The sequence below is a fragment of the Phlebotomus argentipes genome, unplaced genomic scaffold, assembly GCF_947086385.1.
Source record: "Phlebotomus argentipes unplaced genomic scaffold, Phlebotomus argentipes genome assembly scaffold_18, whole genome shotgun sequence".
Lineage (NCBI taxonomy): Eukaryota > Metazoa > Arthropoda > Insecta > Diptera > Psychodidae > Phlebotomus > Phlebotomus argentipes.
This window is the reverse complement of record NW_026776177.1, coordinates 892,910-908,592: the sequence shown is the minus strand read 5'-3', so window position 1 is coordinate 908,592 and position 15,683 is coordinate 892,910. Positions and strand designations below refer to the sequence as shown.

Genomic DNA, 15,683 nt, shown 5'->3' with positions numbered 1-15,683 from the left:
ATTCAAACATGAACTGAAATGTTTTTATTCGCCGTTTCACACATGATTTGATGTGCGGAATTCCTATGCTAAAAAAAGACTGCATCTGCGTAACAGACAGTTAAATATTCCAAGAATCCAAAATATATAATTTATATCACCACTAATTGCTACAGTTCTAACCCACGAAGAGGTGTTAATAAATTCACCACAGTTCTGGTATTTTACCAACTCTACAGAGGCGTTTTGCTGAAAAGCCATCTTCGGCTTGCGATGGTTTTTTTCGCACTCGTAAATTAAGTAATTGAGATAACATTTTACGACGCTTCTTTGTTATTTTGACTAATTCCTACGGCATTTATTCAACCATCCACGCTTTTCTCTCAAGAGCTTCACTATCTGAATACATATTTATGACTGCAATCGGAAGGAATTTATGAGGCTCTTATTGTCCAGATAACATCTCACTTCATTGCCAGCCTTCTTTAGACTTTGTCACGCCAAATTTTTTCTCGCTCAACACTTTTCTATTTGCTTTGAAGAAGTTCTGCGGTGTCAGAAGATTTCTTGGCACGTGAATCCACTCAGTATTTATGAATGCAATTAATAGGAGAGTATATGGAAATGAATGGATCGATTTAATGATTTAATTGAGAAAGTAATGATGTATTAAATTCAGTAAAGCCATAATCAGATAGATTCTGTGCGAAATTATCAAGATTCTATTTTTTATTCCATCATCTTTGCATAGATTCTGCGCTGTTCTGATTTTTCTGACCTCCATACGATCCGAAGATGCGCCTAATTGTGTTGTAAAGTTTTTCCACATCAGCGCGATAAAGTTCCTTTCTAATGAATCAAATGATCTCAATGTTTGTGTGAATGTCCAAATAAATATCACGCATTTGACCCAAAATAATCAAGATGACCATCTAGTAAAAACTTTGCACACTTCTTTGTGGAGCTTTCAAGATGATTCAAAGAATCGCCAAACAAAGGAAAAATGAGGCCAGAAGGAGACAAAGAACATCGTATTCTGATAATTCTTATTTAAATTCTGATTCTTACGACTCATTGTGGAAATAATTGACGGCAATTTTAAGAGAAAAATATTCATCCTCTTTGTTGTCATATTTTTTGAACGGGAAAAAATGTTGGCGTTTGTTGAATTTTTGCCTTAATGATTCCCAGAAGATGAAATACAAGAATATCTGTGTGTATTTTTATGCAGTTGATATCATGTCAAATTGCTTTACTGCATGGAAAGGCGCCCTTAACCCGTTAAACTTGAATTTAGGTAACTTTCCCAGGTGGAATTCAAAGAGACTCCAAATGTTTTCTCACCATAAATCCATTGCAAAATGGCACAAATGAACACTTCAAATGCTCCAGTGCCACGCTAAAGTCCATCTAATGAGATTCTCTTAATTTTTATTGCACAATAAACGACAAATTTGAGCGTTTCCCCTTCCTTGGAGACACAATTAGGAAACGACGACATTTTCCACAAGATTTCCGCCAAGAGAATGCTGCGGCAATTTCCGCTGATGTGGTGCGCTTTATGATCTTCAGTGTCATTCATTAATCTCCGACAAATGCAAGTTCAATCAATTCTGCAGTGAGAAATTCATTCACAATCGAAATCATTCACACGGAATCTTTATTATTATTATTTTTAATGCGAAGCCGTTGGTGGGAGTTTGAGAGTGTTGGAAAAGGTGTAAAGTGTACACAAAACACATCAAAGTTTTGATGAATGTATCAGCCAACCTCAAGTGTATTCAAATTTGTTCCATTTTTAATACAAAATTACCTATTATGCTCGGCAAATACGCTGACTGTTTACGATGATGGACGGCGCGAAGCGCAATGGATGGCATTTGGCGAGAAACTTTCAAGTGAAACGCGTGAAACATTGGAAAAATGGAAATTACTTTGAATAAATTGTCTGCGAATAGTAAGTAATCAGAGTTCCTAAATACGCCAACGGCAGTAATTTCTACAAAATATAGAGAAGTTAGACCGCGTGTTTTCTTAAAGAAAACATTTGTTCTCTCGCACCAATTTTTGATGATAGTAATTTGGCAAAACTGTGGGCGAAACTTTGTTAGATATCATTTGTACTTTCATTAGTTGAAACTCTGATTGACATGCGCAATTGCTTGTTCAGTTTCTTGTTACTGATTCCAACACGTTCATCCAACTTGCTAACACTCTTGCACAAGAACGCATTCTTGCAATGTGAAATGAAACGTGAAGCAATTTTTTTTCTTTTCATTTAATAAAGTTTGCAGACTTTTCCTGGACTGTGTGATAAATTTCACACAGCGTCCAAGCCCAAAGTCGGATGGACCTTGACTTGCGCTGCCGAGACTGTCTATCGTTCCAAGCTTGGGTGTAATTTATGTTGGGTATTTTGAAAGAAATATGAAAAATCTCTAATTATTCCACTTTGTACAGGCACGATGGGAAAAACAATGCTTGAGTGCGTCGCTGGTCTGAATCCATAAGACATCCCATAAGCTACGACTCCAGCTTCCGTTTCGTCACCGGGGATGCTTTATCTGCTGCTGAGGAATCTCCCAGAGATGGGCAATTAATGCTATTGAGGTGAAGATTATTCTCTCTCGCGCGCGCGCGCGCCAAACGCGGAGGAGAACTTTTCATTGTCATCTCGGCGAGATTGAGCACAAAAGCCAGCAGAGAGAATCACTGCGTGGATTAGCGGCATGTTTACATCCAGATTTATATGGGAGATTGGCTCGGACATCCTTGCCGTGTTGTCTCTCGTGTCCATTGTTATCGCATAAGAGTGAACTTCTTCGGTAGTTGTGACAAGGAAGTTGAGAGATTGGCGCATTGTATGATGATTTCGTAAGTCAGCAAACTTTCGGGTGACTGCCTTTGGTAATTATCGTTGCTAATTTGGCTGTCCTATGGTGGATGTCTTCTGGGGCTTCTGACCCTGGCCGATGCCCGAAAATGTTTTCCTGAACATTTCATCGACTCCATAAATCAATACCAGCTGAAGTGCAGAAGAAATTGCACGCGGAGCAACACAAGTTGGAAAATGTTTCACAATAGCAACATCATTCATCTCGGCGCGGCTTCCTCCCAAAGTGTGGCTTTCATAACAATCAAAACCAGATGATTTCAGGCGCAGATAAGGGCCCCCAATGTATGCGATTCGCCAAGGGAAATTCGGCAATACTCAGTCCGTGTATGCAAATGAGATGACACGAACTCCTCAGCCATGTGGAATGATGGGAAATCGATATGATGTGGTCCTGAGGATGTGTGAGCATATTTTTGCGAAATGCTTGGCATGCGCGAAGAGTGATATTTCTTCGTGGACACGATGAAATCACAAGAAGATCATCACAAAACACCCAATGAAGGGAAGGTCAGTCATTGTAAGAGATGATCAAAATTTTTTGAAGAATGTCTTGTAAAACTTTTCCACCTTCAACATCAAAAGTATACCATAAAAATTCTTTTACAGCCTCTTTCAAACAGAAGCATTCTGATATTGCCAGAGTGGGAGGGAGAGGTGGAAAAGATAAATTGTACAATTCATGGTGTTTCCCCAGTCACTCTCACACATTTCTGCTCGTTTTCCTACTCAGACTTTCAAGAACTCCGCGAAAAGCTCGCGAGAAGAGGGATTCATCATATTTAAAGACTCCTCCGTGAGACTAGAGGTAGTCACTTGTATCTTAGCATTCGAGGTAGTCGGAGTAAAATAGTGATTGTGTTCTTGTGCTTTAGGATTATTGGATGACATCTGCGAGAGGATTAAAGTGTTGATAAATTTGCCACAAGATGAGAGGACTTTTAGTGATCTTTCTGGTGATTTTGTGCAAAATCTCCGGTGTTTTCCCAGATGCTGCATCGGATTTTAACAATGTGAATCCTGACGGATCCTTTTCATTTGGGTAACAAATCAGCAATGATTCTTTCGCAACAGAGAACAAACAATCTTACTTTCTCATACTTTCTCCTGATCAGTTTGAACACCGAAGATAACGGTGGCCATTATCACATGGCAAGTGGCAATCCTAAGACGATCATCCGAGGACGCTTCGGTTCCAGGAATCCCACTTCGAAGCGAATTGAGGAGACAGTTTACACCGCTGGTCCTCGTGGGTGAGTGTAATTTCATCACGTAACACTCAAAGATTCCCTTTCATTTGCCAAGTGGATCACTTTTGGGTGTCTTCACGCAGAACATTTCCATTTGGCGCGCTGTTCCGCCTCAGTGAAAAGTCTCTCTCTCTCTCCCTGGGTTGCCTTCACGGTGAAGACCCACTTTGCCCCATTCAACATCCATATTCATGATCACTTTTAATTGGCCAACAATTAAATCTCACATGCAATTGTTTTCATCAATCTCGACACACAGATTCCGGGCACGTGGACCGTCGATTGCGAGGAAAATGGACCTCTCGCAGATCCGTCGGGGGCCCATTGGGAGCCCCGACGATCCACTGGCGGATCCCTTCGACGATCCCAGCTACGGCTTCGGTTTTAAGACGCCCACGTACACGCGCCAAGAGGACGCAGATCCCGCCGGAAGGGTCAAGGGCTTGTACTCCTATGTTGATGACGTTGGGGAGAAGCATCTGGTGCGCTATGCCGCGGGCACGGACGAAGGATACAACATCATCAACTCCTATCCGGACGCGCCAAACTTCGTCAAGTACAGCTCACCGCTCTACAAGTCACCTAACAAGAGAACAAGGGGAAGGATTGCCATTCAGCGAGGACCAGGAGGACAGTACAAGTAAGGACTCCTACTATCCTTAATGTACTGACATGATCTGATCATCTGCTATGAACTTTCTAGCTTTATCTCCTCCGGACCTGATCAGAGAAGGTCCGAAAGCACTGGACCTGACGGAATCGTTCGTGGTTCTTACTCTTATCTCGATGACAAAGGTGTTCAGAGGACTGTTCAGTACATCGCAGGCGCTGGAATAGGATACAAGATCATCCAGAGCACTACAGGTCCCGGAACTCACAATCTTCCTCGGCCAGCCATTCCCGAATTGGGTGTTCTCTCGCCGGAATCGAATGACTTGGGCAGAGACACTCCGCACTTCAATGACGACGGCGTTTTCCTGACCTCATCCAGTCGCGGTCCAGTGAGTCCGAGGCCCAATCGGAAGGAGTTCAGCAGCACTCCTCGACCGACTCCTGGCAGTTATGGTGGTGATCTGGGTGATGATGGTCCAGCCTTCTTCGACGGCAACGACAATTCCTACGACAATGTGCCACAGGGCAGAGATCCCAATGCCATTGTGCCACCGCCATCGTCCAGACCCTATCGACCACGCGGACGCGGCACAACACCTGCTCGACGCAGCTCGGAAGAGTTGGACTACACAGATGTGCCCGTGACGCCCAACATAATCGACGCCACTGGATCGGATTTGGGGGATGAAGACGGTTTTGGCGGCGGTCCAGATCCCAACTACGATCGCGAGCGTCCGCCACTGCCCTCTGGGATCGCCATCAGGGCGCACGTGCAGAACATTGACTTGGTGCCCGAGGGCGGCAGACCACCATCTCCCGGAGAGGCGCTCCTACTCGATGAACAGCGAAATCTGTGATTAGAGACTATATCATCGCGCAATACTCTGTAGCTCACTGAGTGGATCCGCAGGCCGTGAGTGGGGCCGAAGATCCAGATCAGTGATGATACATTGCCCAACATAGTGTATAAATACCATTTGCTTTATACAGTAATTTGCCCAATATCTCTATTTAGGGTATGCCACACGTTTTTGTAAAGAATTTATCATTTAATATTGTCTAATGAATAAATTTTAATTTAATAACTGCACTTATGGTACTTATTCTACTTTTTAGTGTATCTTGTCAGTGATGATCTCGAGTGTCCATGGCGAGAGTGATCGTCAGCCTAATTCCTATGCGTTGATGAATACAGATCACTGATCTTCGCCATGTGAGCAATAAAAAAGCGATGGTAAGAGAATGAAAACCCTGTGAAAATGTGGTGAAACTGAGAGTTTTTGCAACCAAGTGTGAAGTAGACAATTGGATTTATGATCTTTTTCATCCGATCGCTCCGTGATCGTGCCAAGATCTCTCAGCAAAAACTTATGAATTTTCTATGGTCAAGTTCAACGACACACGGAAGACTGTTTTCTCAAGTTCTCCGTCCGACCTTCCCAGAGCCAGAAGCAACCCAGAAAGGGATTATAAATTGGTGATTAAGTGCATAATTCCACGAAATATCTGTCATATTAACAAAAAATCAACATTCTTCACACCTCCGCACATTATTACTATTATTGGAATTGCGTCTAATTTTTTCTTGCTCCTCTACTCAGCGAGAGAGTGAAAGTCTAACAATTCTCTATACATTTGGATGACACAATTATTACTCATGCTTTACAATATTTTATGTTTATTAGATAATTGCTAGTTTTTCAGCAAATTGTGGAGAAAAAATACCACAAAAGTGTTTCACATAAAACGCAAACATGCCTAAAATGATCAATTTGCGATTAATTCACATCACGGCGTCTCCATCGTCAATCAAATGTATTTTTTTCGCATGTAAAATACCTCTGAAATTTTTTTCGTAATTACTCTGCTGCAACATAACGGGTTTACGTTGACTTCTCGTGGGATTACTCAGTAAATCAAGATGTGAATGGCAAATTTTTGGGCGTAAAAGTGATCTTAAGTGATCGCAGGTGGAAAATTGCGAAAATCCGACGATCTTCGTCCAGAGATTGTGTGTGTTTTGGCCAAAAAGTCAGTGATCTGCGAGGGGTGTGTGATCGTGTGGTGGCCAATTAAGTCAGCGTTACTGTTTTGGCAATGAAGGTGTTGGCGAAGAAGAGGAACAAAAATTGAAAATCGTGAGGCGAAAAATGTACCGTTTTCATTCTTCGGCCGCGAGTCGTCAGCCCCACCAAGTGTCTTTCACAATGTCAGGGTCTCTTAAAACCAGATTGCCTGGGCAAAAGATCGCACAGTTCATTACACACTGTTGACACGATCAGTGATCTCTTCCCGCGCCGAAGAAGACATCAGTTGGCGAGGCAGTGCCGCAGAGGAATGAGGTGTTAACACTCTTGTACCAACACACCATTAATCAAGAGTAATTTTAGCAGAAAGTTATCCTAAGTGAGCGTGAGTGATCTCCAAGTGATCTTGTGTCTTTAGCCGAACAGAAAAGTGACAAAAGATGAAGTTATTTCTTGTGGTAAGTGATCTTCACAGTGATCTTTCACGGCAAAGATCACTGCCAAGAGCCAAAGGCTGTTAAATTGAGGAATTCAATTGCTAAGTGCTGATTACAGTTATGCAAATATCGGTACACGAAAAGACATTAGAGTGTGCTATGATCGTGTGCGATCGAATGGAGCACAAGTCTGCATTTGACGCCTTTAATGAGCATTTGTGTACACTTTAGAGATTTATTTGATGATCAACATGAGAGACGACATTGTGCCGGAATTTTTGCTTAAAACCTCTTAAATATTGAGAGACTTTTTTGGTGTATCGGGGCCACGAGATCAACTCTTACTTCTTCTCACGCCTGGATGGAATAAAAACACGTAAAGCGACTTTAATCAGTTGATCGTCAGCCAAATTCAAATTTTTCTGGGTAAATCTTGAGGAGAGAAACGACCCAGAAAAGTGTGATCAGATACACTTTTCCCCTGTGATCACTTCCACAGAAGTGACGATCGTGTCTGGAGGTAATGAAGAGGTTCACTTGTGCAATTAAATCCTCAAACAGCCCAATGAGATACAATTGCGATTGATGGGGAAGAGGAGTTGAGAGATCTTCTCTACTCGCGATCGGTTTTTACTTTTCATTTTAACTCGCATCATACGTGATAAAAAAGTAGAATCTACGGATCAGACATGAGAATATCTTCGCGATCATTGAACTCGTTTGCATTTTTGTACTACTCATGATCACTTGGAGATCAGTGAAGATCACCCTCTTTTCTTCCTCTTTATTCCAGATAGCAATCTTCACGGTGGTTTTGGGCCAAATATTCGCCAGACCCGGCAATGTTGAGTAAGTTGAATGGACGATCATCTGGAAAGACAAATGATCGTTAAGACATTATGGCACTTTTTTTCTTGTAATTCAATGCTTTTGGGCTAATGAACTACTTTTTTGCTGGTTTATAGTGCTTCACATTCACACTAACACACTCCAAAAGACACGATCAACACACATTTTTTTTTAGATATAAATTGTAATTCTTGTAAATATATTGCAGATTTATTATTATTTGGTACAGACAGAAAAAAAATTGTTTGCGGGATATTTTGTGGCGATAAAGTTTATGAATATTGTGAATAGTTTTACACCTGGATTGAAGATAACAATGAAATAATAGATTTAGTAAAACAAGGTATGTTTAGTTTGATGGATTTTTATATTTACTGTATAAATGGATGATTTTATTGATAGTTTTACAAAGTGGTTTCTGTGGTGATCAAATATTAAAGTTATTTGTGGTGTTTTTAGGGTGGAAAAGCACCATGTGGTGGATATATCGAGAAATTACAACATAACCGCCATGAATTCTACGGCAAAAATTGATGAAACTAGGAGGATTTTGAAAGAGATTGATCGGATAAATGAATCTCTGGGCTATAAGAAGAAGAATCTGCCCAGAAAAGAGACTGTGTCAGAAGCACAACGATTGGCTGATGCCCTGTTCTTTCCCAAAACGCCATTTCATCCCCCTGGGATGGGAAAGATTGGGAAATTTACCTTTATTGTCGGGCGGATCAGTGAACGACAGCCAGAAGAGGTCCAAAGTCAGAGGATTAGGTATAAGAAAGAGTCGAGACAAGGAAAGACTGAAGGAAGAAAATTCCTGCTGATCCCACTTAATCCCTCTCTCGTGGCGATCAAGACTGATTCTCGCAAGATATTTCCGCACTTTTCCGCGCGAACAGCAAGATTGTCCAAGAAGTGGAATAAGAAGTCCTCAAAGAATAAGAAAGCGGAAAATGAGAGGACTGAAGCGCCTCCAATGCTGAAAAAGAACAGCCTTTTCGATGTCTTTATTGATGAAATGGTGGATGATGATGACGATGAAGAGGACTCATCAACTTTGCGCTTGGACAATGATGAATACATTAATGATTTGTACAAGAATATTCTCGTGGCGCCGAGCAAGAGAGATCTCGAGAAGGAAGAGAGTTTGGATAAGGAAGGGAAGTTTCCTCTGATCACGACAAAGAAGCCCAAGCCAATTACACATAAACAACCCACCAAACCGACTAATAAGCCCAAAACCACGACGAAGAAACCACCAACAAAGAAGCCAACTGATGTGATCAATCCAGAGGATCAAAAATCGCCTTTCGGGGCTCTCTTTCGGCCTGCCAGTGAGCAATTGAAGGACAGTGGAGGTGGAATCATCATCCAGAGACTCAAAGTGAGGAAGGGAGGAATTGCCATCGCGGGACCAGGAGGAGTGGCCACGGCAGGAAGTGGAGGAACAGCAATCGTGGGACCAGGTAATAATATCTTGACTCTTCTCTTTAATCAAGGAATTTGCTAACGTGAAATCATCTTCCAGGTGGCATTGCCTTCACTCATCCTCGAGGACTGACAATTGCAGGACCTGGAGCGAAAATCTATTCAGTTCCAGAGACCACGGATCTGGAACAAGTGTCTCTAAATGCCACAGCGTCGTCCAGGGACTTTTCCTTTCCCACTGAAATCGTGGCAACAGGTCCGATAGTTTATTACAATCCGGGAAGATAAAGGAGCATTGAACACTGTCACAAGGACTCTTGCCAAAAAATACTTCACAGACACACATCCAATAAAAGATCTTCAGGAGACACTCCTGTCACTAATTTATTAACTGCATGACTGATTGCCTGACTTTTATCGGGTTGAATAGTTTTCTTGACACTTTACGGACCTTAACTTGAGAGTGACTTTGAAATCCCCTCTGATTTAGATGGAGATTCACCCCAAATTGGCCCTATTTGCCGAGGCTTCTCTCAATCCCCATCGTGCAACTCCCTGTCTATTACACCACCAATGACGTGCCCTTGTCTCACAATGAACCGCCAAGCACGGGCTTTCGTGAGACTGAACCAACGACAAAACCACCCCCGACTTATGCTCCTGCGAAGCCTGAAAAGCTGATCCAGAAACAACCGAAGAATTCCCAAGAGCACAGCTCGAGATTCGTCATTGAAAAGATATTTCAGGCTCCTCTGAAGTACATTTTCAAGACTCCTGCTCACAAGGGAAGATCCGCTGTTCCTCAAGCGGAGTCCACACTTCTTTTGGCTCCATCGGCCAGAGCAGTTGCCGGCGAGAGAGGCACTGCAATTGCCACTCCACTGGCCAGAGCTGTTATCCCACCCAACACGCGAGCCACGCTCATCTTTCACCCCGAAGCTGTGGCCATCGCTGGACCTGGAGGAAGAGCTCACGCCCACTCCGACTTGGAAATTTACACCTACGAGTGAAGGAAGAGAGTTTATATGCAAAATAAAGCGATCTATCGCCACTTTCCTATCTCATTTCGCATTCTTTGCGCACTTTTTTGTAGCCGTGTGGAGTTCGTATTAGGTAATTGTTGATCGCTTGACTTCTCTGTCGCTCTATTGACTCATGGCTAGTGGGAAAATGCTTCTTGAATTTGGGACGAAGTTTTTGGTAAACATGTAATGAATGGCAAGTAGTATCTTTAATGCCACTTCTCACCTGCTAATTTTATAAATGACTCTCTGTGATCGGAAAGTCTTAAAAATTGCCATTTAGGCGAAATTTCTTCCAAATTCTTAGCCTGTGACTAATGTTCTTAATTGGCTGTAGAATGTTGTCCTATAAACTTGAAAGAAATTGCAAATCTACAAATCAATGAGTAAATTATGTAAAAGGAAAGTGTAAAATATCTATTTCAAAACGTGTTTCATGTTTGGAATGAAAAAAGAAAAAAAAAAAAACAGAAAAGCCGAATACATTAATTTTCCACTGGGTAGAAAGCAAAATTCCTTCATTAAAGAATAGCAATTCTCTCTCACCCATTGATTTCCCAGCAAAGTGGAGCACCGCTCAGAGGATGGCGATGATGTTGCTGCTCAGGAGGTTGACGGGGTGACTACCCTGTCCTACTACGGAGGCGCGCGGGGATCAGTTCTGAAGATTGAGAAGAAGTCCGATGGAAGTCTCGTGACAGAAACTCTGGCGCAGCAATCGAAAGCCGATGAAGATCCTTCGGCGGACTTTTCTAGCCATCTCACCGCCATCCAACAGGCGGCTGCAATCCTTGTGTCCCTGCAGGAGCGCGTGAAATTGACGGGAAAATTGAGTGGGGCTGATAAGAAAATTTATGCCGATCACTTGGAGATGCTGGGAATTTCCGCTCAGAAATTGGCGCAACTGCAGAATGAGGCCGCGGACAATGATCTCAATCTGCTCTTTCAAGGTAACACGAGAATGTTATTTTCTGCACCACCACCACTCAGTGCGCTTTTTTGTACCTCTTCTCTTGTCTGGGTAGGAATTGCAAAGGACCGCGAAGACACAGACACGAGACGCGGCAATGCGCCGAGTGAGGGAGACTTTGACAATGTTGGCGAGGAGGAGCATTCTCAGTATCCCGAGCAGACTGAGCAGACGACAGAGGAGCCCCAGAAGGTGCCTGGCGAGGAGGGAATTGCGGTGAATGCTCCCCCCAAGGAGGCTCCAATTGCCGAGGCGAAGCCCATAGGATTGGCCGTGGCTGGTCCCGGAGGCCTGGCCGCTTCCAAGCCAGTGGCCACAGCCATTGTGAGCAAGGATGGACTCGCGGTGGCTCGTCCAGTGGCCACTGCAATCTCTGGCATCACGCCGGAACAGTTTTCCATGCTGAACCTTCCGATGCCCCAGAAGTTTGGCTTCGGCAGTGTTCCCTCTTTTCCCCGGGAGGGCGGCTCAGGAAACTCCCTGGCCTCCAGATATGGCCTCTTGAGCCTGGACAATGGCGTCAACGTCCTTGTGGGTCCGGGATTCCAGACAGAGTCTCGCTTCAGTGACAAGAAAATCGATGCTGAAGATCCTGACACTGTCGTGATTGATCTTGAGCAGAATGATGCCAAGACTGTTGCCATGGAGAAGTTTAAGAAGCTCGCTGAAGCACCCACAGAGTTGATTCCCAATCAGTATCCCTTGATTCCTCCTCAATTCAGCCCGCCATACTTCAGATTCGACAGTCCAGACTATCCCGAGAGGTTTAACAACTTCCCGCCGGCGCAATATCTTCCGCCTAGTGATCAGTTTCATGGCGGATCACCGCCTTATCCCTTCCTCCCCGTCTTCAATCCATTTCATCATGACTACTCTTAAGCACTGATGAATCGTCTGTTGAGGAAGATTGGCAATTGTGAAGGCAATGAAGAGTCGCCTAATAAAGACAGATTCATCCATATATACAACTGGTTTCTCGACCTTCAAAGTCTCTCCTCTCTTCTCCCATTGTACATCATTTATTGGGATTCAGTGCAAAGAGTTTCTGCGAGAGAAAAGCTGTATTGCAATCGATTGACGTGGTTTCGCATTGCATATGCGCAAAGGTAAGACAATATATTGCAATGAGCAACTTTCCAGTGTTAAGAGAAGTACTTTTACCTTCATTTCTACTCCTTCTAAGCCACATTCGATGGTGTGGTGAAAAGTGAAGCTTCCTAGTCCACTTTTTCAGCAGTGCTTTCTCAGCCAGTATTTCACTCGATTCGATGCACTCGTGGAAGTGCGCCAAAAATTCGCCGTCAATTACCAATTGCATTGCACAACGGCGAGCAGCCAATTGTGCAAAAAAGACCATAGTGTGTGCGATGCAAGGTGTTTCTGCGAGTGGCGGAAAAAGCTGCAAGACTGCAGACATAAGAAGCACTTGCATTGTTGCACTTCATCGTGAATCGATGGCGAGTCTATAAAGGGCAGTGCGGAACCCTCAACGGCATACAGTGCACGGGAGGATCGTGTCGAGAACGGACGACACAGAGCGCGAAGGTAATTATTCCTCAACTCCTGTGATCAAGAACCCCTCATCAGAATCCCGGAAATTATTCGCGATTGTGTGCTGTGTGCCGTGTGATCACGCGAAAGCTCGAATGGCAGTGCATTCTGGTGCTAAATGATCAATTTTCGTATGGCATGTCAGTCCATGACCTGCCTCAATGCAATCGGCTTTGCGCGTCGCGATCGATGTGATGAGGAATGCCGATTAAAACCACTTCTTTGTCTTCGGCAGATGATGCAAGTAACCCTCTGGATTGCCATCTCGGTGGCGATGGTTCAGAGTGCGCCCCAGCAATTCCTGCTTCTCAGTCCGCGGGCACAGTACTTCCTGCAGCCCTCCAGGCAGCAACAGCAACAGCAGCAACCCATCATTGCCCCCATTCAGCAGCTGGGCAGGATCGAGGCCGGCAACCAGAGGATTGTGCTCTACTATCCTGATGGCGCATCAACCGGAGCCAACAATAGACCAGTGATATCGTTCCAGCGCCAGGATGGCAGTGGCTACGATATTTTCCAAATCATCAACAACTGGTGGACTGACCAGCAGAGCCAGCAGAGGCCACAGCAGCAGGGATCCACTCAGGCGCCTTCAGCCTCCTCAACTCCATCCACACCTCTGCCTTCGCAACCGACTTCCACTCAGGCGGCGTCCGCTTCGCCAGCGTCTTCCTTGCCATCACTTCCTGCAGCCACACAGATCACGGGAATATTAACCCGTCCTGTGACACCGTCGCCACTCCTTCCTGATGCTGGAGCAGTGGACATTGAGAGGGTTACTGGAATTTTGAGTCAAAACGCACCCCAGCTGCCATCAGCCTCTCCAGCTCCGCAGACACCACAAGCTCCACAAGCTCCACAGATTCCTCAGGCGCCTCAGATTCCTCAAATTCCTCAGGCGCCTCAAATTCCTCAGATTCCACAGATTCCTCAAATCCCTAATTTGCCTCAAATACCCAATTTGCCGCTCCCTCAGATCCCCAATGTGGTTCCGCAGTTTCCGAATGTGATTCCTCAGCTTCCCAACGTTGTTCCTCAGCTTCCCAACGTTGTTCCTCAGCTTCCTAACGTTCCTCAGCTTCCTAACGTTGTTCCTCAGCTTCCCAACGTTGTCCCTCAGCTTCCTAACGTTCCTCAGCTTCCTAACGTTGTTCCTCAGTTCCCTAATGTTGTTCCCCAGCTTCCTCAAATACCAAATCTACCCCTGCCGCAGGTTCCCCAAATTCCAAACTTGCCGCTGCCGCAGGTTCCACAAATTCCAAACTTACAACTTCCGCAGGGAGGACAGGCAGCTCAGCAGCCAGCTCAGCAGCAACCTCAGCAGCCAGCTCAGCAACCTCTGCAAGGAATAAACCAGCAAAATCTGCAGGGAATTCAAGCACCTAATTTGCAATTCCCCCAGAATCCCCAGGTCCCTAATTTGCCATTGCCTCAGGTTCCCAATCTTCCTCTTCCTCAATTGCCCAATCTTCCCGCCCAAGGGCTGCCAGGACTACCCAATGCTCCCATACAACAATTGGGTCAGACTGTCCAAGGGACTGGAGAACAAGTCTTCGTTCTGACAGGACAACCCCAATTCTTTGGGAATTACGATGCTTTTGCAACACCTCTGAATCCAGTCTTTGGCTTGCCGCCAGTTCAGAATCTGATCCTGGGAGCCAGGGCAACAGACAATGAGATCCCGAGGACTCAAAACGACGCTGTAAGTATCTTTCTTCTTCTACTTCTATTCGAAAGCTCTAAATTGTGAATTTTTATCAGTTGATGAGCCCAAGTGAAATCTCTGAAATGACTGTGAGGATGGATTCTGACCCCAATGCCACTGAGGAGAAGGCATTCGTCCTGGACGAGAGGGGACAATTCGACGATGTTGATCAGGATGAGGCTGAAGCTGGGAAGTTGGAGATGATGCAGGAGAATTTGGCGATGCGAAGGGAAGAGATTCCTGACATGCGACGCGAAGAAATTCCAGACATGCGACGTGAGGAGATTCCTGACCTTCGACGCGAGGAGATTCCTGACTTACGACGTGAGGAAATGCCTGAGGGAATGCCCGAGCTGAAGAGGGAAGAGAATGAGGAAGACATTCCTGGGCCTGAAAGGGAGGAGATGTTGATGCAATTGGCCAGGAATCAGGCTGAATCCGAGAATCCAAGTGTGGCTCAGGCACTTCCAGCTGGAGTCGCCTTTGCCGGACTGGGTGGAGTGGCGTCTTCTGAACCATTGGCCACGGCAGCGTCTCTGAGCAGGGGCGGATTAGCATTTGCCTCACCCACTGCCACTTCCATCGCCGGGGATTTCCCTGATGTGCAGCAGGCCGATCTGGAGACGCCCAACGAGGCGCCGAGAGAGGAACCACGAGAGGAGCCGAAGGGCGAGTAAATCCACCGACACGACAATTGAAATGTATGTAGAATTTTCCACAAAATCAGGAGCGGCTGTATACGGGATCGTTTGTACTCATTGATCATCTCATCAAGAATACTCATCAATCATCATCGAAAAAAAAGAAAGATAAGAAATGTAAAATGCCATAAAAAGTATTAAAAAATACATGATCGCCGATCAATGAAATTTGCGCAGTGTTTCTGCATAAAGATAGTCTCCGAGAGTGTCCCAGAAAATTCTCAACCGGTTTCTAGCGCATCTGGACGGTGGAAAGTGCCTC

General features: G+C 44.7%; 1 protein-coding gene across 1 annotated transcript; it reads left to right on the top strand.

The window, feature by feature from the left end:
• Positions 1-3,702: 3,702 nt before the first annotated feature.
• Positions 3,703-5,817, top strand: LOC132259982 (uncharacterized). Its single transcript, XM_059757854.1, has 4 exons — positions 3,703-3,914; positions 3,988-4,125; positions 4,382-4,762; positions 4,826-5,817. The coding sequence occupies exons 1-4, from the start codon at positions 3,802-3,804 to the stop codon at positions 5,589-5,591; spliced, it is 1,398 nt and encodes a 465-aa protein (XP_059613837.1). The 5' UTR covers positions 3,703-3,801; the 3' UTR covers positions 5,592-5,817.
• The last annotated feature ends 9,866 nt before the right edge of the window (positions 5,818-15,683 follow it).